Source organism: Aspergillus vadensis, assembly GCF_003184925.1.
Source record: "Aspergillus vadensis CBS 113365 unplaced genomic scaffold BO88scaffold_1, whole genome shotgun sequence".
Taxonomy (NCBI): Eukaryota; Fungi; Ascomycota; class Eurotiomycetes; order Eurotiales; family Aspergillaceae; genus Aspergillus; species Aspergillus vadensis.
The window spans coordinates 3,245,299-3,271,756 of record NW_020292039.1 but is presented as its reverse complement, the minus strand read 5'-3'; the positions used below and the strand labels follow the sequence as shown (position 1 = coordinate 3,271,756).

Genomic DNA, 26,458 nt, shown 5'->3' with positions numbered 1-26,458 from the left:
TGACAGGGGTTAGCAAGTTTTGCGTGATGAACCATACCTCTGGGTCACCAACACTGTGGCGTATTGATTCCCCTGGCCATCACCTATCCCGTTCGACAGATGCGACTGTTGGTTCAGGTCGAGCTTAGAAATATCAGGTACTGGGCCCTCTTTATCAAAACGAGACTTCGAATCCTTGCGAGACGATGCAGGCTGAACTCAAGCAAGAAATCGAAGCCAAAACAGTCAGTTATATCTGTGCAACATGGTCGTATCCATGCTAATCTAATTGCAGCGGGCTGTTAATCGAGCTCTGGATGAATGGAAGGAAAACGGGGGCAGTCGGGGAGATGTGGACAGATCTTTGGTAACAGTTAAGCCATCGTATTTGAGTGGTCTCAGACTAAGTGCCATATAGGTTGAGCTGTTTAATGTTGGTCGGCCAACGAATAATCGCCACATTGTTCAATATTTCGCTAGCCTACTTCGCCCCAATGATGCGGATGATCTGTCGCCATCTCCATCGATGCCCTCGACTAGTTACCATAATGAGTTTATGCCGTCGCCCGAACGCTCATCGTCTATGGTGAGGGATGGCGTGAAGGACACTACCGCGGTCACTGAGAGCTCTCGATTGAATAGTCTTCAGCCGAGCCCCGCGGAAACAGATGTCCTCAACATGACTATTTCACCTAGCCACCTTGCGGCTATCTTTCCAGAAGACTTTTTCGGAGGAATGCCAAATAATGATCTAGACCTGGTGCCTCAAGGGTTCGTGCCTCAGGGGCTTCAATTCCAGGATCTCGGGACAATGATGGATACTGCTGAGAGTATGGGGGCGAACACGGGCCTGAACACATTCGTGCCAGAGGATGATCATTTGTTCGTGCCACAATTGACTCCCCAGTCAGGTTTGAATATGAACTTGGACTTACATTCGCACGCCTCATCCGGTTCGTGGGAGGAATGGTTGGCCGGGTCCAATACCATGACCCGTCCTGAGATGCCTACAGGCTTGGAGACTCCTGTTGCTAGCGTGAACAATACCCATTCCCAAGGCTTGAATGGGCCGACATCTGCCACGCGTGATTTGCGTGATGGTAGCGAAGTTAGGGAGCTTTCTGCTGATCTGTCTACTTCCGGTCCTTCAACCTCAACCAGGCTTGCCGCGTACCTGGATGACATTGCCTTAGACCTACAGAATGGGGTTGCTCGGTCCCAGACACTTAATCAGATCTCTCCTTCGGATATATTCAAAACCACATGGTCCACCTTCGACGGAGGATTCATTCAAACTCTCCTCCGAGAGCTAATATGCTCTGACAAGGCGGTCGGGGCAGCGACAGTGAACTACTTCGCACGCAAGCTAACAGCGGTACAAACCACTCCTGAAACATGGACTGGGAGATGGGTAGAGCTTAAAGAGTTGCGACAGTGCCCACAGCGCTTATTGGTGATGGTTGACGATCCTGACTACTCACTTGTGGAGATTCAGTGCCAGGCAGACAGTTTGACTCATTATATAGGCGGCAGCGCTACATCCCCAGAAGATAACGATCACTGTGGGATTTGCCATGAAATTGAGGAGCACGTAACTCAGCTACTGTATCTGGAAAGGAGGAGAACCCCGCAATGGAATATTCAGCATCAAGCAATACCGACGGAATTGGCTGACGGGTCCTGGCTACTCTGGGTCACCCGCCGGCGAACGAAGTGGATGGATGCCCAGGACCCTGTGCCTGCCGATTACCGGTTGAGACTCGCCGGCGAGGTACTGCATGATTTCAAGGCAGCTCAGAGCAGCAATGGCCTCCTTCGACTTGGCATGCCTGGGAATTTGCCAACTCCTGATGGTACCACCGGATCCCTTGAGACGTTCTGGAAAGACTTCGGTGAACATCATGGCTTTCGCACCACAGTGTGGGATACGGTCAGAGAGATTGCAGCACGCAAGGACAGTAATCAGATGCCCATTGGCATGGACCGTGCGAGTGAGTTGATGCAACTTGCTATGAACATCGGCTCACCTGATGTCCTGATTTCACTTCAAGACTGCTTACGCCACATAAGGCAACAGCTTGCATCAAGATGCCCCGACCTTTCCGAGACACCTTGGGGCACATTTGATGCCTACTGCTTGCATCAAAAGAGCCAGACACTTTCTACCATTGGTCTTCGCCTGGCTAGCTGGAAGCTACAAAAGTTGAAAAAAGACCACTCTGGCAGTAATGAAATCGTCGCAGACCTGATCCTTAGCGAGAAACCGCTGCATAGGTCCGTCAGCCGCGAGGAAATCTTGAGTATCCTGAAAGACAAGAAGGCTATCTACTGGTGCCATCTTGTCGAGCACGTCGGAAACAATGATCCAAACATCTTATGTCTTCTTCCGCGTGTCGTCAACATCGGACCACCTCGTTGGCATCGAAAGTTGAACGCTACTTCTTACCGAGATCTTTCTTTACGAGAATGTAAGATCTTAGGAGAGCTGTACACTGATCTTCGGTCCGACGTGCTACGTACTGCATGTGACGAACTTTCCACTGATCTGCTATATATAAAAGACCCAGGGGCCTTCTATCGCGTTGAAAAATTATCGCCTGAGCAGATATCAAGAGAGCCGCTTACGTCCGACTTTTATATTGGCATCTTGCAAAAGGTCCCGGGCTGAATTTATTGGACGTCGAAACAACCACGCTGATCTCGTGCCTCAAATGGTAATCGGAAACTGAACATCGGTACATGCCCTGTACTCGAATATAGTATTTCATTGACATACGGAGACGTAGAATTAAAACTGGTACTTTGGCTCACTTCTATCAACCACGATATACTTAGCTCTCAGAGTACATGTGATCTTTATTGATTCAGCCTGTGTTGCTCCACGCGCTCTATATGTATTTAGCTTGATTATCTACCTAGAACAAATCAATTACACACCTGTCATGCTTTCTGAGCAACCATGAAGGTGGATGGTGCTTCATTATGCACTCTTGCGTCATCTATGTGTCTTTCCTATATAAGATAGCACCTGACAGCTAATACATCATTTTTATATATATTGCCTTAGAAAGCTCAGTACGTAGCATTAGAACTACAGCTACTATTTGTTCCATTGGGCTTGATAGTTGAACTCAGTCATTGGGCCCCATCTCAAACAGTGCTCTTTCTTAGGGTCACAAGAAGACAGAGATGTCCATCATTACTGTATCTGAACCCGTGCCGGACATAACGGGTGTTGTCAAGAATATATGTATCCTCTGCGATTCAGTCGGGGAGTTCGAAGAGGGTATCCCTTGGGAGATAAAGGAAGATTATTCGCTGGATGCATATTATCTACTGTCCCTCATGCGAGATATACTTAAGGTGCGTAGCTGCACTGCCCCTATGTGCAATACTGACTTTCGATAGGATCCATATCTGTCACCTGCCCTTCTCCAAGTTGAGCGCGACATATACGAAATTGAATCATCACAGTGGATTTTCTGCTTACGGCAGTCGGAACAAGGAGGCGCAGTCTGGACTGATGGTGTAAGGCAGCTTGAGATTGAAGAATATGGAATCGTTCATTGCGGCAACGGGATGCTAGAACCAGGTGACGGGTGTGGAGGCTTGTACATGATATTCTGGTAACACTATCAGGGTTCCACTATGATATACATATTCTGGAACAAGGTATCTGTGTAGTGAAGATAGGATGACAGCACTCTCACGTAGGTGAGTGTATCTACATAAGGTGGAGCAATTGTGTGCCCAGTGTTGCAATCAGAAGACAGATGGCTTTCAGCGGAATGACCGGCTTGCGAATCTCTGGATCATTACTCGTGATATTTGTAAATAAAGGCGTCGCTGTCTGGCGAATGTGGATGGTTGAAATTGACGTAGTGTCGTAGGTAATAGAGGTCCCGCTCACCAGCGGTGGTGTAATGGTGCCTGAAAACATGACTGATACTAAGGCTATGGGACCTAATGAAATGACCCGTGAGCTCTTTGAACAATGACAATAATCAGTCTCATACTGTACCTCGCGGAAACTCCTGTATAAACATACGTATAATTCCAGGTGGATTGATAAGACAGGATGCCCAACAGACCATCTACTGTCAATGATATTTCTGAAACAAAAGATCAAAGCTAGACTTCTACAGTACATTATATGTATAATCTTGTCTTAAAAGATGCTTTTAGCTCCGCAATCTCTGAAGAAGCTCAGTACAGGCTCTCTTCAGATGCCAAGGCAAACAATTGTTCCGAGCAGAGAAATGGAAGCTCAATGTAATGTACTATGAGTACTTACACAAGCAAGCGATCCGTAATCTCCATTGACAGCCTATCCTGCCGTCGTCCTCGTCCTCCTGCCAGGGAAACAGGCCTAAATCTTCCCAAGGATTCTAGAACCTGTATTAGTACGCAAAGATAAGCAGCTCAAATCCTCTATCGAGTTATAAAGACGTGCGCCTCTACGAGATTCTTCAAGGTTCTATGTTTTCGCCGCCCTCCAGATTTTTTCCGGAAATTTTCCAGACCCCGTGAGACCCATCGGATGCATGTCTGGTTTTTCAGTATTCCTTTATACGTTTTAAAATCAAAAGAACATTGCAAGTGTGATGAGAGCTCCCTTCCTGAACACCATGAATAACTAGTCTAGACTGAAGTCGAGCGAAGCGACATGTGCTAACGGCAACAGTATATGCATAGCCAGAATGCGCGTAATTAGAAATGGGTTTTCCTCGCCTCCGGTGATTGTAGTGGATACTATTATTGAACATCTTGATCTTGAGAGCATCAAGTCATTGCGCCTGACCAACAGGGCCTTGGGAAATTTATGTCTGGGCCCTCATTTTAAGTCTTTTTTCCGCCATCAAGTCACAAACTTGACTGTCGAAAGTCTGCAGTCTCTGCTAGCACTTTCCCGCCATCCAATTCTGTCTCGAGCCATTAAAAAGCTGACTATCATTGCGGAAGTCTATGATCCATCGCTTACGAAGAGAGTTCTTCGCACGAGACGATGTGAAGACCGAGCACGTATTCCGCGCCTGGTCGCTAGGGTCTGTTCTCAGGATGAGCTGAACCAAGCAGAAATGGATCTGAAATGGCTGGAAGCCCGGTCTTCGGCATCTCAACTTGCGAATGAAGACAATACGGCAAATAGTCTGGCAGCTGTTCTCAACCGTATTGGGCAGTTAGATACCATTGCTTTAGAGGCTACTGCGACAACTGCACCCCGTCCAGACACTTTCAGAGCCCAGGGTGATTGGCAGATAATCTGGGCTAAAGCAAGTCAGATTTACAAGATAACCATGTTGGCTCTCGCCCAGAGCAATATTGTGTTGCACCATCTGACTATCTACCGTGAAACTATACGCTGCGCGGTACCTTGCAATGAGATAACTGCTAATATGGATGATCTTGATACAAGAAAGTGGTCCTTGTCGACAGGCCGCTCAATAAAATGCCTTGCACTTGATCTCTCCATGCGGATTGATTCCAATCCAGTGCTCACCGATGGCCTAGATGGTGTCTCCCGTCTTTTGCAAAATATGCCAAACCTGGGTTCATTGGTTCTCAGCCTACGTCGTACCGTTAGAGGAAACGTCAGTTCTTACCACCGACTTTTTGATACGATCGCTGGGACAGTTCGTCTCCCTCTGCTCAATAACCTAACGCTTCTTGGCATGTATACAACTTCAAGTGCGTTGCTTCAATTCTTGGAGAATCACCGAGGTGTTGAGGAGCTGCACTTAGAGAAGGTAGATCTAACCTCTGGATCATGGAGGCCACTTTTGCAGCACTTTCAGGAAATGCCATCTTTGACACGACTCATATTATCCCGGATTGCATTAGCAGGAGAAACTCTGAACTTACGGCCGGTTCCGGATAACGCTGCTAGAAGCAGTCTATGCGATCCTGACTACTATCGCTGTATCCGGGGTGTCTTTGTCCACCGGCGTGAGTTTGATGCGTTCGCCATCCGGCACGGCTTCCACTTCAACCAAGAGTATCAGGGCGCGCCGAGTAATTCACCGGCATTCACTGCTTTTCTGGTCTACGATTATGAAATGTATGGTCTCCCATAACACTATTGGTCGTCCGTAGGATTTCTGCACATAAGACAACGGCCCACCCCAGAATTTGTGTTTCGTTTCGCTTTTGCATAATTGTGTCCTAGTTCCATAATTACACCGACAACTATACTTTACTAGAGGAGATGTATCTGAATGATTATTATCTAGGAAAGTCCTTTGCACTTAAAAACCAGAATTATATGGTTCTCCTTGATCAACACCACTATAGAACGATCATCATCTGAAGACTGTCTGATAATGTAATCAACACAGCTATAAAATACTAGCCTACGCCTTTGATCTAGTCTATACGAGCTTTTCGTAAGTATATTTGCGGCTCTAGAGCCATGGTAAAAACCCTCTAATTGCAAACCGTAATATCCTAGCTATTGGAGACCAAGAGGCTTCTCCACTATAATAGAAGGAAACTACTAAAAAGATCACTATGTAGTTCCAGCACCTTGCACTTGGGAGTAATTGTCCATCATGGAGCGCCATCATGCAGCTGAGGTGAATATAATATAAAACGTAATGATGAAGATTACCCCAATAAGGATTATTCGCAAGACGCGTACAGTCTGCATTATAGATATATTGAACAGATGTCTGAGTGAACAACTATGCTCCGTTGACTGGTTATGGTAGGTTCCTTGGTATTCATGACTTGAAGCAATGCACGTTGAAGCATAATCGTGCATTGCCCACGTAATCTCCGGACTGCACGTTGGAGAACAAGAAGTTGGATGCCTGGATGGATCGGACATGGAGGTTCTATTCATATGGCTGGGTTTAGCTTCGAGCCTAATAGCTGCGTAGCTGATACGATAAGCCTTCGTGAAGTCTTTAAGTCATGGTAAGCATTACCTTAAGATGACATATAAGGAGAGTCTCATGTTTCCCTGTATCTCCTCGAAAGGCCTCTCTCATATATGAAGATCCTCCTTTGCTTATATCCTGCTTGCTGGAATAGCGTCCGCTAGCAGTATAGACAATTTTCGAACCAATATTAAGTATCTTTTCAGAGGTCAGTTGCCCGGTTTTAGGACCTTTTCTATTCTTGTACTGATAGTACATCACAGCAATCAGCAGATGAGAGTTTGTTCAGAATGTCCACACCCTGTCGACGATGGCCTGAGCCTCAGAGACCGTTACGGCTGAAGTTGAATTTAAGGCAAAATGACCTAGTCCATACAGAAGCTATCAAGTCTTGCTATATGCTAGGTCTGTCGTCCCAACGCCAATGGTATATCAATGATCTACGCGTGAAAAATCGCAGAGAAGAATTTCAAGTCTGCATCTGGGTGAGGGAGAATGAGCTTGACCTCATTGCAAATCTAGAAGGGACTTCGACTGAGACAAAAAGATATGGGACTTGCAACAAGCACCATATGCAGATATGGGTGCCTAAAAGCCAGTTACCCAGGACCAGGGTTGAGCTATTTAAGACAAGACAAGAGAGGTTACAGTCTCTAAGGAAGTTACAGTAGCCATATGTACTAGATTTGATGGGTTTGATCACTTCTCTGCCAAGTATCCTTGACTGCAATAGCTACATCACCCTGTACTTTCACTTCAAATCACTTATCAATTCTGTGGTAAACTATAAAGACTAGCGTATTTCGCCAGTTGTGTACGTACATAGGCGAAATGATAGAAGCTAATTACCTTCGATTAATATATGTTTCTGGATAAAGTAATGGCCTTAACATGAGGGGTTTTGTAGACAGTTGGAGCATGTACAATATCCTTTCTAATAAGTATCCTTCCGAGGTTTTCATGTCTAACCATACCGGCCTTTGAAGGACGGAAGCAAATTTCGTTCCAGAAATAGTCTATTTGGTCCAGGGCAAATAGTGTATGTAGGTAAGAAAAGGTAATACGAATAACCCTAGCATTAGTAGGCTGGTAGACTAAGTTACTATCTAATGCTAAATGCCTTCAGCTACATCATCTTGCAAGGCTCAGCAGCGGTCGGTGAACAACTCCTGTTACTTGTTGGGATTCCTGATAATTAGATTGGTTTCAGCAGGACATAGTGTGTTTCAGTGCTCTGACACTGCTGACGGCAATAATTAGAATATTGGCTCTGCACAGTTGGAAGAATTATAAATATGCTTAATCTCCCATAACATACTGTGACTCGGAAAGGTTCTGTCAAACTGTATCCGAAACTGCTATTATACTACCTATCAATCTATCATCAGGCTATCTATCAGTCTTAAGTTCCATCAATAATCCACAATGAGCGAAAGCAAGATTCCTGCTCTTCCTGCTCCGGACGTCAGGACTGGAAAAGACTATTATGAGGATGAAAATGCTGACACGGTCGTCGCAACAAGTTCTTCGGACAATTCTAACCTGTCCAAGGCCCCCAAAGACCAGAATATACCGAATACACCTGATATTACTCATCAGACTGAAGGAGGCTCTAAGGATGATGTAAAGGGCGACAATGAAAATGCATCGTCCATCCCAGATCCCTCCAAGAAGGCACCGCATTCCTCGAGCGACGCTGAACATGTGCCTTCTGTGACTCCGAAAGTCCAGCATATACCAAGTCAGCCTACTAACAATGCGAAGGCATCCGAAGGCCATCTGCAGATAGGAAACCTTCGGCAGAAGAGATCCAAAGAAATTGACAGAATCTTGACTGGTGATGAGAACGAATATGAGCGAATTTTGGGTGTTTCAAAATCATCTGATCCAAAGGCTGTGCAGAAAGCCTTTCATAAGAAGGCATTGCTTGTTCATCCTGACAAAAACGATGGCAAAGCAAAGGCCACTGCCGCATTTAAATGTAGGTTCAAGTATACCAGCATAAGATTATCTAGCCTGACGAGGTAATAGTGCTTATTAGCGCATCCGAGAATATCCTTACCAAAAAGCAGTGTGATGAGTTAAATATATCAGCTTCGTGGCATCCAAATGCATATGAGGACGACAGTGACAGTTACTCATCCGATGATGACGAACCAGACACTGAACCAGACACCGAGTCCAAGAGCCATGGAAAAGAGGCTAAAAAGGCAAATGCTCCAGACAATATCAAAGCCATATACCAGGAAGCGACTCCCTATGTTTTGAAACTATTCAAAAATGCAAAAGACGAAGCAGCACATAAGGAACTGTCAGCGGCGGCAGACAGAATATCGCAGTATTATGAAAATCATCCCGAACCGCCACCATCCACTGAGCGGTTTACTATTGGCCAATCATACCTCACAGAACTCGCCAAAAATATAAATGCTCTAGAACCAAAGATCAAAGCAGGGGATGAGAAAGCGTGGACTGAGTATCAGAAGCATCAGGCGTCGTTGACCATGCATGCCAGAATGTTTGATTGGCCGGAAACATGGCGACTTCCCAATCAGAGCCCGGAATACGGCCGTGAGACCTTACATAGGCTCGCCGATGGTCACATACAGAAGTTAAAAATGCAGCCCGGAGACGAGGAGGCTCTAACAGCTCTTCGGAAACTGAATAGCTGGATAGAGGAATATGAGACTAAGAACAGCACTATGAACTCTATTATAATTGATATAGAAAAATTGCGTTCTTCCTACTCGACGATGCAAAAATGGCTTCCGAGCCTCAAACAAGATCCAAATAATATTGAGGCTCGGAGGAAGGTGGATACGGTCAATGACGAAATAAAGGATCAGTGTACGAAAAATAACTATCCTCATACCTGGGCTTATGATCTACCTGGTCAACGCAATCCTCAGCCAAGTCCTTCTCCACCAGGGATAAGAAGTAGGGATAATGAGTTGATATGTGGCATTCAGAAGATAGGCAATGGCTATAGGGTCGCTGTCGCGAAAAATGACAGAATCCCCATCGGCGAGTTACGGCCTGGGGCTAAAGTCGGGCATGACAGCGTTGATAAATATATGGCATCGGAAGGACGCATTGAGAAGACAAATCTCGAGCGTGATTCCGAAAACGGCCGAAAGTACCGTGTACGGGCTGTTTTCAAACAAGACGGACCAAAAAACATTACCTGGGTTGGGCTCCAGGACAAAAGCAAGCCAGAACCGTCTAAGCCCTACCTTGTAACACTAACCAACTATCGCGAGATACGAAGGGGCATTGATGCAGACTACGATGTTCGAGATCTTTATCGGGAGTACAACGTACCACTTCCTCTTCACATCAGCAAGCGCCTGGCAGGATCCTCTCGGTCTACAGTGCCACAGATAGCTGAGCCGAAACAGCAGGCAGATAAGCCTCCGTTGCAGCTTGATGACCGAGCAGCACCGGATGATACTGGTGCGCCCATTGTCGAAGAGTTCCTCAATAGTCTTCGAAATCAGCGATACAAAGACACAAAATTAAGTGAGCAGGAGAAAGAGATTAGAGCACTTCGTGCTGAATTGAATAAGTTCAAAATGGGCTGATATCCTAGCCTAAGGCTAAGACAATTATTTAACATATCATGAGGGATAGTATCAAGTTTTGTTCATGTTACGAATGCGAGCCACAAAGACGGCAATTACAATTTCATAATACATGAATAGACCGTGTAGGTTCTAGTCTTCAAGGACCAAAGAACAATTAAAATCCTCTTTTCCTCAAGCCATGTTGTTGTACGTCTGCTTTTTAGGCAGTCAGCTGACTGGGAATAATGCAGGCTTATCCACTGAGTCAGGCAAGTCTTGCACTGTTTACTCCATCCATGTTGTTTGTCAGAAGCTAATTTTATTTCACTCGCAAATCCAAGATCCTCGACCAATCGATATGGCCATCCAACAAAGGCGAAATACCACTGCAATAAGTAACTTTGAGTAAAGCGTCCGATGGAGAAGGCTTTATGATATATATAAAGTACCACATATTCAATACATTGGGGGAAGGTCCAATGCTTCCAATTGATCAATAAGTCTTCCAAACTGAAAGGAGATTCTAGCAATTGAACTGGCATAGTTTGACGAATATACGTAATCAAGCTCTTTTTGTAGTTCTCGTGCGTAGTCCGACAGGCTCTCCAACATATCAAGGTCACGGTATGGTCGCAGTCCCGAGAGTACAATATTTGTCTTCTGTGTAACGAACCCATACTCTAAAGGTTTTATTGAAAGAACTTTGAACTCGATATCACACGCACCTGAGGAGATAAAGATATGATCATGGACATTAATCAACCTAGTACAGCGGGTGAAATACGGATTGACGAAGTCATGAAGTAAACGGCCGCTAAGGTTTTCCGTGGTACCCGTTGGACACAAGTAAATCTCATCTGCCTATGCTGGTGGCGTGAGATTGATGAACAGTCACTGAGAATAGACACCTACCGTACCAGTGGAATAGGCTTTCTCATCAAGCGAGCTTTCTTATCAGTATCCATACAAAGATATTGTCGCGCCGCCAGGCTTATTGAAACAGTTTTGTACGGGATAGTTTCATCTATAACCGGAACGAAAGGCCGTTCATGTTCGCGATACTGAAGCCATGCAAGATCATTTGCTTGTAACTTCGCTTTCTCAAGAGTGTGTGCGGACAGTAAAACTTGATCATTAGGTATCTTCCCTTCTCGAACGCTTGGCAGAATGGGTTAGATCAAATCAGATGTAAGATAGCTGGCCTGTACCTACAGTACTGTTGAACGATCACCCCAGAACATGGCTTTCTTTTGACCAACAAAATTGAGACTTCTTTAGTACGGGTATGTAGCACACCTCTAAAGAACGGAGAGCAGATTGCCGATTGTACTTCAGATAAGAGTGCGAGAAGTGACGAACTTGATATATGAAGCAAATTGCATGTAGAGCTAAGGTCCTGACTACTGTAAGCGTCATTTGTACCCCAGCAGAAGAGTGTGACTACGTCCCGGAAAATGGAGCCTGCAAATTGACTTCTTTAGTTAGGTAGGCGTGGTTATGGGTCAAAATCTTACTACCGTATATAGACGGAGGTCGGTATTGCGAGCGGTTGTGAGATACTAACTTTAGTAAATGAAGTATGTTTATCCAGATCATGTGCCTATTTTATCATGAGTTAGGCGCTTATTTAAAGTAGTGTCAGGCTGTATCAAGTAGTATCACCTAGCTGTTGGTTAGCTCGCGCTGCCTTTTCATATTTCACGATCCTCGGCGTCTCATGACGTACTATATATACGTCGAATGCCCCCCGAACCTCGTTGATATTTACACACCAACTTTCGATTCTTTGACCTTACTCGTGCTGAATCAATAGTAATTTGTCTTTCCTCAAATCATAGGATAAACTATAGCAATGCCTCTATACCTTTGGATGTTATCCTGTCAGTTGTTGGCTCGCTTGCCTGCGGGTCTTTCAGTTCCAGTTGTCGAAATCCCGACCTTGATGGCTCGGGAATATTGTCTGCAACCTGTTATAACTTTGAGAATAAAGTCTGGAACATAAGCAAATTGCCCATCAAATCCTGCGATATTGTACTTGAAGGCTGGCACAATGCGTAAGTCAGTTCACTAGTATACAACCAGTTGCTGATGTGAACAGATTGTTGTCGGGATGCGAGTTCTGGAACTCGGATATCGTGGGATACAACGACTGCCTGTTTGCCGGGAAAACATACCAGCCCATTTTCATGAGTATGCATGTCCTGAGTCTGAGGTTCGGTAGGGTGCTAACTGGAGCAGATGACTTTATTGAAAACGTGAATGGAACCTTGACGTGTGCATGCCCTTGGCCATCCACTTGAAGTTTATTATTCTGCCTATCCCCCCCCTTTCTTTTTCTTTTTCTTTTCTTTTTTTTTTTTTTTTTTTTTTTTTTTGCAAGGGGGAAAGGGTACAGATACAGCGTTCGGACTTTGACAGGCTACGGGTGGAGGCAGATAGATGTTAACAAAGATTTTGCAATGGAACATTTCAGGCGTCTATAGAATTTTGTAAATCCTAAGAGAGAGAGAGTCAATATCTGCAGTAAGTACTACTGTTCGTAGTCCATTACTGCTATACCTTGCTCGAGGCCACTGATCGCTGTTATTAGTTAATCAGATCATAGTGCGGTAATATGGAAATTATTTTCTTTTCGTGTACAGTTTCTGTGACCTTATAGTGACAGCATTCACTAAAATTTAAAGTATGAGGGAAGCGTAGACCTAAGTCTCTGAAAGTATCCGATTACGAAGAGTTGGTTATGCAAAAAGATAAACGAAACTCTGCCGTGTGCATGCAATTTTGGAAGTCTAGAAAACAACATACGGAGACCTTCAGCCGCGCGCCTGCTTAACTGGGAATTCTGGCGCCTGCGTCGTTAATAATCTTTAATGCTTTCATTTCATGATAGGGACCACCGCCACTCTACGGTACACTGAATTTCTCTTTTGTTGTTGAATTCGATGGTTCAGTATACAAGGCCAACTTATAACCTTATAAACAGATGTAGTTTATATAAAGGTTGCCATTCCCAGTCTGCTTTCGTGCAGTATTCTAGAGAATCGGCCTCTAGAGAATGTTGCAGGCAGATACTTGGTCAAATACAAGGTATCTTTTGTTACCATGTCCAGCAATAATATAAGTCGACACGGAGTCGAGCGTTTCTCGGACATCAAAATAGAGGCAGAGGAAGACTGGAAAAAGATATCTGATCCCGTTCTAAGACGACGAGTACAAAACCGTCTTGCCCAGCGCCGACACCGTAAATCTTTCTATCTTACCTCAAGAAATTTTGCACTTCGGGAGAAAACAAATTGACTATCAATAGGCTCTAAGAAAAAGTTACAAAGGAAGAAGCCGAGACTACCTAAGGAGAAAGCGGCAACCCATGCACATGAGGCATGTGGGGACTCAAGTCATGCAAATTCTAACAGCAAGCGTAAAAAGCATGTCCATACCCGACGCAATCCCCAGACGAGTCACCAACTCGAAGGCCCATTTGGAGAGTGGTTAGTCACATCGAAAAAGCCAGAAACGCTTGACTCAGAATGTGCTCTGGAATCACGCTCTATGGTAATGCCGTAAAACCATTACAGGAGGGTTGTCACTGATGAGTATAAAATAGATCGAATCTCACAAGAACCTGGACAGCTTTTCAGTTGAGAGCTTGATTGCATGGACTAGAAATAGCCATTAAGTGTATCACCCTTACATGAGATGCAAAAAATCAAAACTGCGTAGAGGTTCTCAATGCAGTTCTGCGGATTGATTGTCTTACTGCGGGAAAGCATACAGTGATAATAGTCACATTGGCTTCTATTCCACTGAGTGTCATGAGTTTAGCAAGCGTAACTATTTATCATGTTGTCAAACTTACACTAATAAGGCCACAGGTGCCATTTTATATGTCAGGTCATCGGATTTCAGTAGAGGAACAGTAAATCGTAAGCGGACAGCACTCGCGATAAATGTCCTGTTTTTCTTAGCTGTATCGCCAATAGCGGGATTTGGGTATGCTGACAAACAAGCCAAACTGGAAAGAATGAAGAATTTCTTTTTATGGGAGTTTGATAATTGTATGTGCCATATCAGCAGGACAAGTAGGGCAATTAGGCAGAAGTCTGACACGATATTGAACACTGCCACTGACACAAAAATAGCGGCCTTGTTAATGCATTTTCCTGGAAGTGCGATGTTCCAAGACTTTGATATTGGCTGACAAGCAAAGATAAAACAAGCAACCAGAGTGTATGATCCTAGGGATATTAACACTATAACGACAACTAGGACGGTACGGAGCCACTGGGTATCTGTGATAATGATGACTCGATGTAGGAACAATATTTGAGAAAGCCGGGTCAGATACATCCCGAAAACAAATGAACAGAATACTGAGAGAAGCAGCTGGGAATGTTAACCCAAGATCTACCTTAGATAATAGTAGATGTTCATGACATACCTTCTGATATATATCAATAGTCTTCTCATTTAGGTACCATATGTGATGCCCAAGACCTGCGTGGCCTAAAGCCCCTTTTCCCTTTGTAAGCCCCGCTAAAGAGTGAAATTAAAGATAAAATCTCACATAAGATTATCACTTGGGTCGCTATGCTACAAGCCTGTGATTTTTGAGAAGCCTGAGTAATTTGGTGTACAGTAACTGGCACTTACCCAAGACAGTATAAGACAGACTGTAAGAGGTATGATTAGTATCCACCATCGGTCAGTTATCTTGTATACCTACTTACCATCCTCGACACTGAGCTTGTGGGTTGTTTGGTACGAGGCCTGCAGACGTATAGCCAGACAACATGAGCAGGATATCATACCCAAGATAAAACTACAGTAGATGGGGTAATACAAGTATGCAGGAAACATGATAAATCAATGGAAATAACGTTCCTGAGTACTTGGTCATCATGTGGAAGGGAGGAGTGCTATTTCAGCCTTTTATTATATAATTATCGGCAACTGGTTGAGCACATATAAATTAGAGTGGGGAAGCAAATGATGTCATTTTATATACAACCGACTTAATGGAAAAGTAAAACACTGGGTTCTACTAGTAAGGGATAGCTAATTGCAGCCACTCATGCAGTCATTCACTTTGCGAACTCCCACACCATGTTAAACCCTAGTCATTCTGAATCAGCCTTCCTTTTCTTTCCTCGCAGGGGCAAGATACAGTGCACATCCTCCAAATGCCATTTCAATTCCGTCAGACTTTCTAGGTTCTCCGAACAGGCTGGGTGCCGGCAATGATATTGGTTGGATAGTACGTCTGAGGAAAGATGGGAGTTAATGTGACTATCCCATTTGCTGCGATCAAGGAACTGTTTCATGCGCTCATGAGGCTTGAGACTGCTATCTCCGAGGCAAAATGGGCAGTATGCTGCTTTAGCCAGAGCATGTCGGAAAACTAAAAGGTCGCAGCGGAGCAAATCATCGGGCTTTGTCAAGTGGTGTTCGCAATGCGATGTCCACTCTTCAGGCTCTGTAAACCAGCGACAACAAGCGACACAGCACTGTGCAAAATCCGCAGGGCTCTGTTTGCGAAAGTACTTCTCATGACAGTCATACAAATGGGACCAACGGCGGTGAGGATGATGACTACGCTATTAGTAGATATTACTTATATTAGAGCAAATACTTACGCTGTAAGCAAGCGTCCACAAAGACACTCCCCATTCACAGATTGCATTCCTGCACCGTAGGTACTCGCACTGCGACCTGCACATATAGCCTCAAGGGCTTCCAGAGCTGCTCTCCCTGTGGGGCTTCGCAGGGAGTCGTTCCTGGGAAGAAGCTGAGCGAGTAAATCGCGCTCTGGCATCACCTTTCGTGTGTAATTAAAAAGTGTTTGTTCATATGTAGCAGTCGGCTGTATAACCAACGTTCTCCTCTGTGTTCGCTGTAAGGTTCGGAGTTCTTGTATATAAAGCCTCTGCTTTTCGTTGTATATTCGATGTTGCCCTAGCTGCACTTCCTTCTTGCTAATAGGATCCTGAAGCTTGCTCAGCTCGTCAGTGAGACATTGCATCTGTCGATCAAGTTCAATGATATCCGGTCGCTCCTGAAACTCGAACTCTGCCTTGGCGGGGAGCGACTGCCAAAGTTGTGGGTGCCTGTGAATTCCCATGCTGCGCCGGTTTTGTATATGCTCATGACGGCCGGGAATGCCAAGGTAGGTGGCCGGTCCATCTACTTCAGAGAGTGGGTGTGCATATGATCTGCCGAAAGTACCCTTATTGACATGCCCTGCAAACTTCATTCTTGCAGTTTCAGAGTGGCTTTTATCTGTGTAAGCTCAACATTAGTGAGGGATGGAGAATACATATAGATTACTTACCAGCTTCCATCAGTGCCCATCGGCGGCAGGCACGCCCTGTAATATTTTCTGTATAGCCTGCACGATGTCCAAGTTCTGCAAGTTCTTTACCAAAAGAATCCGCTCCGCGAGACCGACCAGTAGAATCCTCAACTGCCTGCTCATCGTATGGCCGAAAGATGGGAATGTTTTCCATCTCTGGTCTGAGTTCGAGTTTAGCAATTATTTTCTCATCATTGTCACCCTGCATGTTTTCAGCTGCATCCATGATCTCACCGACAGACGTATAGTCCATGAAGACGCGATCTGCGCATGCCATGGGGAGAAAGAACGTCAAGAGATTGAAAAAAAGAGGAGCCTCCGTTTTATATATTTCATAGAACCCATGAATTGGGAGCTGCCATCTCTTTTTCTTCCAGTAGCCTTTTACATAGACACGGGAATATGTGAGGACGAGCATCTTGATACCGTCCACCCACTCAATAGTAAGTATAAAGTGCTATTCGGGAGTCAGTCTATTAGACAAAGTTCTGCTGAGGAAGAGATACCTTATAACATGCTGCTAGAACACGAGCTTCAAGATCACCATCATCACCGCCATGACTGGTACTCAAGCTCGTCTTCTTCCGTGACAGTTCTCGACGAGCTGTAGATTCATGCACCTCCCCAGTCCTCGCTGACGTAAAACAGTATAACAGCAAAGAGGCGCTAAGCTGGACTCGCGACCTGTCAGGGTATTTCCCGCGGTACTCTTTGAAATCACGGCACCAGAGGTGTGTTAGAATAATCATGAGATCATTAGGCGATACAGAGTCTTTGGGCATTTCATCCTCGCAAAGTGGGACAGTTTCTTTAAGATCATTCGCGATATAATCTCGAATCGTTGTGGATATATGAGTCGGCATATCATAGTCGCGACGTAGACGGAGTGCAGACTCGAACCGCCGGCGAAATCCCTCCATTGTTTCAGGTGTAGGATATTCTCCCAGCCGACCTCGTGTATTTTTGCTCACAAATTCCATAAATCCTTTGTAAGTTCGTACATCGGGCGGATCTGAGGCTTTGGGATGTAGCTCAAGAAAGCTGGATTCCGTAAGTGGGAGACATGCCTAGAAAGAAGAGGTTTTCTAACTCATCAAAAAGACTTAAAGTCCTATCATACTGGTTCTCGGTCCGACCCAGTACTCTGGATTTGCGTTCTGAGTTGTCATGGTCGTCGAGGTTGACTTGCTGATAGACTTTTGAGCGTACTCCTTTCACCACCATACTTAGTAGTATACATCAGCGCACAGAGAGAAGAGCGAACATGTGGAGGATAGAAGATACAGATTCCGACTGGTGAAAGAGAAGAACAGGTCTTATATCCGGTCAGCCTGGCTGCCCCGGTCAGCACATCCCGGTAGCGCAGCACGTTTTAGAGGGGTCGGCTCAGGACGCTGACAGCGCCCCCGAAGCGACCTGAACATGACTGAATGGACTGAATAAAGCAGCGACGGGCCAATCTGGGGCGCTCGGTGACCACCGACATACACCTTCTGTTGTATGTTTTTGATCCTTTTTCATTTCATTTTATTTTATTTTATTTTTTTTTTTCGTTTTTCATTAGATCTAGTAGTGCCTTAAGCATGTCCTTGGAAGAACATCATTCGCTGTGGCAGAATTAATTCTTACGCGGGCAAGACCCCGAAGCCCAAATTCGGGAGATGCGGTGGAAATTTTTGCCCTAATCCACGCGGCGACTCTAACTCTATGCTAACAGCGAAGAGGTTGACGCCTTCTAAAATATCCCTGTGTTGATGGGCAAACTATCCCCCAGGGCACTCTGTTCCCCAAGGCCCCCAGGGTTACATTCATAATGAATCTCCAGTCGTGGCAGTCTTGACGGCGAGAAGACTAGAATTTATTTAAGAGCTATGATTTACTTCATTGTTCCGATAACATAGGCAAAACGCCGTACGCACGTTGGATCATTAGACTCAGACTGAAACTGGACTGCTAATATTGGAGAAAGTAGGGGGCCCCTTGGATGCATCGAAGCAGAACCTAGGAAGAGTCGGCGTCTAATAAAAGCCCGAAGGCAAGGTAATTTTGTGTACTTCATGAGCGCAGGTCGGCGGCAAGGGAAATATATATATATATATATCATTGGATGGTGCTCAAGTTGGAAACGGACAAAAAGCGGTTAGCTGTACCCAAGAAAAGCGTCTTTCTACCGCAAAAACCAAACGGGTGGAGACCATTGCAGTAACAAGCATGATGACTACGATAACCATTAAATAAAAGAGGTCACTGAAGTTCAGCCTTATTGTTGTGGAGAAAGTGTTCTATACTATACTAGGATAACTCATACATACACATCGCCGATAATAGTAAATGCCACCACAATTTCGTAAGAAGGATGGACAAGAAAGATCTGTCAGGCTTGAGAACCAGGCCAATTGATCTTTTATTGACGGGTGGTAGGAAGATAGGCCACAGTGGAGCTGGGAGTATCCGCTGAAGAGGAGCGCGATAATAGTGATTATCACTGTGGTGGATTCAAAGTTTGGGGGCCGTCCTCCCAGGCACTTTAGACGTGCTCGTGCTGGTTTGTATGTTCAGCACCGCCAGTCGCGGTACTAGTCCTCATCAACGGCTCCATATGTTCAAACCGATCAGAGTTGAAGGCCTAGGACCATTTGGAAACCCGGTCAGTCGAATCCTCAACAAGCGTTCGTGTTAAGGCAGCTTACGCGGGCGTATAACAGGATCCCGGATTCTATATCGCGATTAGGGGTGCGGTTCTGGGAGAAAAAAGTGTGCAGAAGCTCGATAAGATTCGGCTGAGAGGTACGGTTCGATTGCCGATGGAATGATCGATTGGTTACTGATTGGGCCGGAGGAGTAGATTCACTGGGACGGAGGGGAGGAGGATTGCTTTGGTGAGTTTCGGGGTTGTCATGACGATTCTGGTCTAGAGGGAGTCAACAGCTGGGGGTTAGCTATATGAAGATGGGAGTTGAGCGGGTTAGATGTTTACTTGGCCGTCTTTGATGTCGGATGTGTCGGAATATCCAACACACCCCAGGAACGCAGGCGACCAATAAAGCGAGTAGGCCTATAATTGCTTCCGCTGATAAGGACATTCTTGTTAGAAGCGTCAGTCTCGATGTTGGAGGTGGGAAAAGAAAACAGATGCATTGGGGTGGACAGCCTTTTATCATGGAGGATCTACAGACTGTACAGAAGCCGCGAAAAGCGTGTATTGATCTCAAACCCAAACCCAGAGGAGCCGGAGATCCCTTCAGCCCTGGACCAGAATCTGTGGAAAATGGAGTCGCATTTCTGGCTTGAGCCAATAGGCAGGACACAGCATGTGGTGGCTGAGTGAGCATTTGCCCAGGGAAGAACCACGATTGGTGCAGACCAGAAGTGCGGCCCACCTCGATGCATGTCGTGAAGTATACAGCCCGAGTAAGCTAAGGCTGTCGGTTCCTGACCAGCAGTCCACCACAAGGGGGCTTGACCAGGGGCAGGCGGGAATATAAGAAGGCTCTGATTCTCTGATAAAATTGTTAGTCATTTGGTTTTCTATCCAACCCTAAATTTCAATCCCAGCCTTCTATCCCACTTGCAATCCGAAAATGAGTCTGTCCGACCACAAAGACACCATCCAAAGGCTCTACGTCGACGAGGACCTAACTCTCGACGAGCTGATGGACTCCATGGAAAGGAATTTTGGCATTCGTGCGAGGTATGTCTTCTATCTCAGACCCAATCACCGCCGTACCCCCTGACATTGATCGGTTGGATAGCAAGGACACCTACAAACGCTAATTCAAGAAATGGCAACTGCGTAAAAACGACAATTGCGATTTCTACATCTGGGCCAACCATCGCATTGAAAAGCGCAGTCATGCGAACCCCAAGAAGAAGACCCAGATCCTCTTGAACGGAAAAGCGATCGATGAGAAAACTATTCAGAAGAATATCCCGCGGCAGGTGTCGACTTATGATCAAGCACGCGCAGCGGGTCAGTCATCTTAACCCGGCTGATATAGGTATCCGGAATATACTGACATTCTCCAGCTGCAAGTCCAGCAACACCTCAAGGCTACAGCATCGTAACGCCTGCTGGTTCGACCCCACGCCAGCCCCAAGACACTTTGGCGAGACCAAGCGAGACCCCATCGTCGAGCCAACCTGCATCACTTGAAAGTGACATAACAGACAAAGAAGAGCTGACCGAAATTAAATTGCTTGCTGAAGTCATGCAAGACTGTGGGTCTTTCCTCTCTCTATGGGGCCAAATGAATGTTTCTACTTCCCGGAGAAATCTGGCTGAACTATATACTTCGGTTGCTGAGCGGATCATTACGGATACTTGGGATCTCCAATCACATCCCCGTCATACAACTCGTCTACTGCCGGTTCTAGGATTCGACATCCTGCACTCCTCATACAAGGATGACTTTGAACGAGTTCAGCTACAGCTACGGAATCTACCGCAGGATATCTATGCTGATACCGTCCGTACTGCGAGGTTCATCGCATCGGCAAAAGGCTGCGTCAATGCGGCAGCAGCCCTGTTTGACAATGAGCCCAATGTAGATTCTCGTGATTCCAAGGGACAGACATGCCTTGGGATAGCGGTGCTTCATAATCACCCAGCGATGGTTTCATTTCTCATCGCCCGAGGAGCAAATGTCAATAACAGACGCCGCGACGGGCAAACGGTGTGGACCCAGATTTGTACATCGGAAGAGCATGGAACGGTGTCTCAGATACTGGCCAATGCTGATGCCCATGTGAATACCACGGTTAATTCCGTCAATGGTCTTTACATCCCTGCCGCTGGCGGTCATATCGATGACGTCCGTCGTCTGCTTCGACGGGGGATGAACCGATCCAGTCAAACACCTTTCTCGTGGGCTCTGCTAGTAAGTTTAACATCTGAGACCGTGCCCACCTTATTGTATAATGATACTAAGAGCTGGCCTGAATCTTTTAGAATTGGGCTAGATCGAGCGACGTTGTGAAGGCTCTTGTTGAAGCGGGTGTGGATGTGAACACGCTTTCTGATTCTGGGGCGACACCACTTGCAATTATTGGAAAAGACCCTGGAGAGATCAGGGATTACCTCATATAGCACGGTGCTGTACTTAAACCTCGGCGCGCCACCAAATTTTGGAATGGAAGGCCATCCTCCATGCCGTTTTCGTCCACCACTTCTGGGTCAAACGAAGAGCAAACCAAACCAATTAGTATGGGCGCTAGGCTTCCCCAGTCTTTGGATAGCACAGCTATTGTACCTCCAATCCACCCATCTCCAATAATAGCTTCCTCTCCCGCCTCGTCTAGTCACAGTTTACCCTTCCGATATCCTGATCTTTCCCCGAGTATGTGGGTTGCTGACGGTGCTCCTTATCTCGCTTCGCCAAGGGTGAATATGGACCCACCTTCCATTACTTCTCGGCCTCAGATAGCGATGCCTGAAGTTGATAACGATTTGCTTCTCAATGACCCTCCAATGCCCTTGCCGCGTTGGTGAATGAAACCTAGTACTGTCGACCGGAGCCCCGGTAACTACCCCAGATCCCTCAAGATGCAGCGAAACACAGCGACTGGAGCATCAATATTAAACAGCTCCTATTTCGGTATTTAGCTCAGTCGATTCATGTATTTGGATATCGTCATTCTCATAAACAAAAGAGACCTCTTTTTGACCGCAACGAGTCATGGACTCCGTAATCTCCGGTCAATGTCTACATACTCATGTCTGGTTTTCAGATTTCGTTTGTTGAGAGATTTCCGGATTGAGTGTCAGTGTTGATCTTTCTCACTGTTGGGGGTGGCGAGGTTGGCGAGAACCTCTCGCACCCCTGCGTCTTCGGGCACAAAGTGTGTGGGCTGAAAGGCAACGCAAATTCGGATTGCAGGTTAGAACCGTGATGGGGCGTTTTAGGCAGTAACTATGTCTTGCATTGTCTGTGGCTATACCTGACCGCCAAAGCGCCGGTTTTCTGAGTGGCTGACTAGAATGGCTGACCATAGAACCAATCGCTGTTACAAATTTCCGGCCAGCCTATCTTGAGATTCCCACAGGAGAGAACGGGTGATCAGGCTCACCTTGAGGGTTGGAAGCCCCAGCTAGTATGGTAGAACGCCCGGAGCCACGGCTATAGGAATCCCCATCCCCTCTTGCTTTTCTCAAGCCTCTTTCACGCACAGCAATAATCGATTTCTTAAGTCAAGCTAGCTCTTGATCATGTTGTCTGATAATATTGATTCGTTCGATCTGATACCAGAAAACCAAGGATGAGCTCATCGCGCTCCTGCAGAGGACTCCAACATCATGTGGACCTGAACACCCCCTACCAGATGCAGGATCAATGCCGTACGCCCTAGTAAAGGCCGGCTATATCGGGTATATGAATTCTACTACTACTACTACTACTTGGATCTACTACTACTGGACACCCACATATGACTGAGCATCCAGATAACAACGAACCACCTCCACTTGGACCCTTAGGAACGAACTCATTCTCATTCCTGTAAGCGTCACAGCCAAGGTAATGTTATGAAGACTCTACGGCATTGGATATAAGTCTAGACCGAAAGGCTTTAATACAGGCGACCGCCGAACATTGTCAGGTTCTGGTAGGGACATATAAATAGATAGTAAGTAGTAGACTACTGCTCTATATAACTGCTCGCTCCGTCAGAGGCCGATTCTTGATAATCCGCTCATACGAAAGCACACTGAAGTCAAGGGTCTGGAAGCGGCCGTAAACAATCAACTCAGCAACACCACGTCCACAAGCCGGAGCCTGTTGGCTACCATGGCCAGAAAAGCCCACACAGAAAAAGAAATTGCCGACCTTGCTGTGTGGCCCAACTATAGCATTATGGTCGAACGTATTAAACTCATAATGACCCACCCAAGAATCCGTCACGCGTGCGCTGGCAAATTGAGGAACCCTGCGCGTAATAACCGGAAGTATCTTCTCCTCCCAGACATTCTCTGCAAAGCTGAAATCGTCTACATCCACCGCAATGTCTGGCTCGATGGGGGAACAGCCAACGAGGTAGTCTTTTGCGCCGTAGGAACGGAGATGAACACCCGACGGATCGATAGTTAGAGGGAGATCCTGGGTCAGGCTCTCATCAACAGAGAAGATGTAGGTGTAGCGCCGTCTAGCCTCAATGGGCAAACCGGCAATACCTGCCATATCAGAGACCGTGGCAGCTCGAGTTCCTGCGGCATTAACCAGGGTGCCGACCGCGATCTTTTCTCCGGTGCGTAGTTCGATGCTTCGCACCCTATCACCTGTTCCCTCTAATTCTGCACCGATGACTTCATTCGCGATGTACTCCACGCCGTTTGCCTGAGCAGTGCTACGCAGCCACTGCACCATACCCCAGGCATTAAATGCACCTTCATCGACAACATTCAGACTCGCACTGTCAAGGTCGTCGGTGTACAAGAATGGGTACTTTTGCTGGACATCAGCCCTTGAAATGATTCGGGTACCGGCTCCCAAGCTAGCCTGCAGCTTCTGGTCCTTCTGCAGGACTCCCGTAAACTCGGGTGAATTGGATAAATAGAGGTATCCAAAGTTGCGGATTGAAGGGGTAAAGGGTACGTCGCGGGGGTCTGGAGGAAACTCGGTGCCAAAGCGCTTAACGAAATCGGCTGCATATTGCGCAATCTGGACATTGATGGCGGTTGCGAATTGTTGACGCATGCAGTTGTTGCTGGCTTTGGTAGCGGAATACTCTAGGGAAGGGTCGCGTTCGACAACGAGCACTGTGCCCTTAAAGTCTGGATTTGCGGCTAGATGCCATGCAATAGAGGAGCCACTGGTAGCACCACCGACGATGACTACGTCGTAGTGCTGGCGGGTAGGAAACTTGCTGATAAACATTGTGGCTGAGAGTAAACGCAAATTGGTCGATGAATATTCAATATTTGGTGTTGGATGCTCTAGTTGTTCAAGGGTTTATATATACAGGCGTCAACCGTCACTGCTGTCGTGTCAACATACCCAACAGTATTTACTCTGGATGAAACGGTTCTCTACATTCCTCATGTCGTTATAAGTTGCCATATCCGCCTTTTTGCTAAACCTTTGCGAGTCTTGGCTCCAGCATTTTACCTGTATGGGAGTAAAAGCTTGAGACTTCGGGTCCTGGGTATACTAGTACTTCCGAACCAAGGGAGCAATGCGGCCCACCTTCCCTCCATCGCGATAAGCTGCCGGTTTGATAAGCCACATGTGGATCTCGCACCCGTTAGGAAGGGTTTCCCGAAATGGTACTTACAGTATATTTGCAAATAATTCATGCGACTTACTGGCTTGTATTGCTACCTCACTCACCATTCCATTTGCACCTCACCATTCTACACAAGATGTCCCGCATATTTATGTATATTCAATCCATACCAGACCACAAATTGGTGACCCATCACTAACCAATATACAGAACAGGCGCAACAGGCTACATTGGCGGCGACGTCCTGTATGCCCTTACACAAGCATTTTCCTCGTGCAAGATCACAGCCCTCGTCCGCAGCAAGAAGAAGGCATCCCTTATCATGAGCAGATTTCCATCCGTGACCCCGGTCATTGGAGATCTTGATTGCGCGGCGCAGATCGCGAGCGAGGCTTCGGAGGCTGATGTTGTGCTTCGTACGTATAAGCAGAAAGAATATACCTATTCACCTGAGTACTGGATATATGTTTTCTAACCAACGACTGCTGCCCGAAAGACCCAGCGAGCTCGAACCATCTCCCCAGTGCTACTGCCATTGTGCAGGGCTTGACAGAGACGAAGCGCCAAAGTCCAGGTATCCATAGATCTAATTAGTTTCCCTCTGAAGTACCTTATGAACGCCATCCTAAAAACTTTTCTCGCAGTTTGGATCCAAATCTCGGGCGCAAGCCTCCTCTCTGGCGCGGAAGTTGCAACAAATTCCTATGGCGAAGCACGCACCCAAAACCACAACGACCTGCAGGGCATCAACGAAATCCGAAACATCATCTCTTCATCACCCAAGCGAGCTGTCGACCAGATGCTCCTTAATTTCTCCTCAAAACAGCCTACTGTCCGAACAGCGATTATTTACGGGCCATTGATCTATGGCCTGGGCCGCGGTCCAGTCAATCAGCGCAGCATCCAGCTACCTGACCTGGCGAAGGCGACCCTTCGGCTTGGACATGGAGTTCAAATCGGGAAGGGTCTGAGCTGTTGGAGTAATATTCACATTGCGGATTTGTCAAACTTGGTTGTGAGGTTGGTTCAGGAATCGGAGGACCGTCAAGGCGGAAATCCTTTGTTGTGGAATGAGAACGGCATTTACTTTGCAGAAAACGGAAAGATGGTTCGTGTTTCAGTTTTCCCTGCCTTTTGTCACGTTTGCTGATATCTTATTGCAGCCGTTCGAGGAGATCTCACGAAGAGTAGCCGCATTTGCTTTCCAAAACGGCTTCACGAGGAGCGCATATGTTCAGGAGATCAACGCCGAGACCGCAGATAAATTGACCGCACATGGAGCCATTCTCTGGGGGTCTAACGCCCAGTATACGGCCTCTCGGGCACGAGAGTTGCTAAGCTGGAAGCCGGCTGGTCCCAGTATTGAAGAAGTGATCCCGAGAGCTGTTATGGACGAAGCTTTGCGGCTTAGATCTCTTGCTAAGATCTAGAGTTTCCATCGATCGTAATATATTTTCAGATAATTGGTCTAT

The 26,458-nt window shown here is 46.3% G+C and overlaps 10 protein-coding genes across 10 annotated transcripts; 6 read left to right on the top strand and 4 right to left on the bottom strand.

The window, feature by feature from the left end:
* Positions 1–26: 26 nt before the first annotated feature.
* On the top strand, positions 27–2,647 carry BO88DRAFT_379115 (uncharacterized protein; the record flags this gene model as incomplete). The annotated part of the gene is made up of 3 exons (XM_025704466.1): positions 27–224; positions 275–346; positions 398–2,647. The coding sequence occupies exons 1-3, from the start codon at positions 186–188 to the stop codon at positions 2,645–2,647; spliced, it is 2,361 nt and encodes a 786-aa protein (XP_025568955.1). The 5' UTR covers positions 27–185.
* A 521-nt stretch (positions 2,648–3,168) lies between these two features.
* Positions 3,169–6,550, top strand: BO88DRAFT_440418 (uncharacterized protein; the record flags this gene model as incomplete). Its single annotated transcript, XM_025709780.1, has 7 exons — positions 3,169–3,342; positions 3,388–3,507; positions 3,870–3,957; positions 4,125–4,251; positions 4,625–6,037; positions 6,315–6,362; positions 6,493–6,550. The coding sequence occupies 7 exons, from the start codon at positions 3,169–3,171 to the stop codon at positions 6,548–6,550; spliced, it is 2,028 nt and encodes a 675-aa protein (XP_025568954.1).
* Positions 6,551–8,282: 1,732 nt separating this feature from the next.
* Positions 8,283–10,438, top strand: BO88DRAFT_431570 (J domain-containing protein; the record flags this gene model as incomplete). The annotated part of the gene is made up of 2 exons (XM_025709303.1): positions 8,283–8,838; positions 8,889–10,438. The coding sequence occupies 2 exons, from the start codon at positions 8,283–8,285 to the stop codon at positions 10,436–10,438; spliced, it is 2,106 nt and encodes a 701-aa protein (XP_025568953.1).
* A 438-nt stretch (positions 10,439–10,876) lies between these two features.
* BO88DRAFT_421459 (uncharacterized protein) lies at positions 10,877–12,618 on the bottom strand (the record flags this gene model as incomplete). The annotated part of the gene is made up of 6 exons (XM_025708515.1): positions 10,877–11,281; positions 11,338–11,546; positions 11,633–11,716; positions 12,147–12,221; positions 12,285–12,387; positions 12,595–12,618. The coding sequence occupies 6 exons, from the start codon at positions 12,616–12,618 to the stop codon at positions 10,877–10,879; spliced, it is 900 nt and encodes a 299-aa protein (XP_025568952.1).
* Positions 12,619–13,463: 845 nt separating this feature from the next.
* Positions 13,464–14,295, top strand: BO88DRAFT_32002 (uncharacterized protein). Its single transcript, XM_025702468.1, has 3 exons — positions 13,464–13,661; positions 13,728–13,972; positions 14,025–14,295. Exons 1-3 carry the CDS (start codon positions 13,523–13,525, stop codon positions 14,094–14,096), a joined length of 456 nt encoding a protein of 151 aa, XP_025568951.1. The 5' UTR covers positions 13,464–13,522; the 3' UTR covers positions 14,097–14,295.
* On the bottom strand, positions 14,127–15,277 carry BO88DRAFT_461220 (uncharacterized protein; the record flags this gene model as incomplete). The annotated part of the gene is made up of 7 exons (XM_025711141.1): positions 14,127–14,223; positions 14,277–14,372; positions 14,421–14,803; positions 14,859–14,932; positions 14,985–15,018; positions 15,071–15,090; positions 15,148–15,277. The coding sequence occupies 7 exons, from the start codon at positions 15,275–15,277 to the stop codon at positions 14,127–14,129; spliced, it is 834 nt and encodes a 277-aa protein (XP_025568950.1).
* A 260-nt stretch (positions 15,278–15,537) lies between these two features.
* On the bottom strand, positions 15,538–17,689 carry BO88DRAFT_328030 (uncharacterized protein; the record flags this gene model as incomplete). The annotated part of the gene is made up of 4 exons (XM_025702534.1): positions 15,538–16,009; positions 16,054–16,696; positions 16,749–17,226; positions 17,276–17,689. The coding sequence occupies 4 exons, from the start codon at positions 17,687–17,689 to the stop codon at positions 15,538–15,540; spliced, it is 2,007 nt and encodes a 668-aa protein (XP_025568949.1).
* Positions 17,690–20,462: 2,773 nt separating this feature from the next.
* Positions 20,463–21,855, top strand: BO88DRAFT_448923 (ankyrin repeat domain-containing protein; the record flags this gene model as incomplete). The annotated part of the gene is made up of 4 exons (XM_025710457.1): positions 20,463–20,492; positions 20,550–20,739; positions 20,796–21,646; positions 21,718–21,855. The coding sequence occupies 4 exons, from the start codon at positions 20,463–20,465 to the stop codon at positions 21,853–21,855; spliced, it is 1,209 nt and encodes a 402-aa protein (XP_025568948.1).
* A 1,555-nt stretch (positions 21,856–23,410) lies between these two features.
* BO88DRAFT_461207 (NAD(P)/FAD-dependent oxidoreductase) lies at positions 23,411–24,813 on the bottom strand (the record flags this gene model as incomplete). Its single annotated transcript, XM_025711140.1, has 1 exon — positions 23,411–24,813. Exon 1 carries the CDS (start codon positions 24,635–24,637, stop codon positions 23,411–23,413), a length of 1,227 nt encoding a protein of 408 aa, XP_025568947.1. The 5' UTR covers positions 24,638–24,813.
* Positions 24,814–25,122: 309 nt separating this feature from the next.
* Positions 25,123–26,416, top strand: BO88DRAFT_448921 (NAD(P)-binding protein; the record flags this gene model as incomplete). Its single annotated transcript, XM_025710456.1, has 5 exons — positions 25,123–25,139; positions 25,197–25,402; positions 25,483–25,560; positions 25,631–26,094; positions 26,150–26,416. The coding sequence occupies 5 exons, from the start codon at positions 25,123–25,125 to the stop codon at positions 26,414–26,416; spliced, it is 1,032 nt and encodes a 343-aa protein (XP_025568946.1).
* Positions 26,417–26,458: the final 42 nt, after the last annotated feature.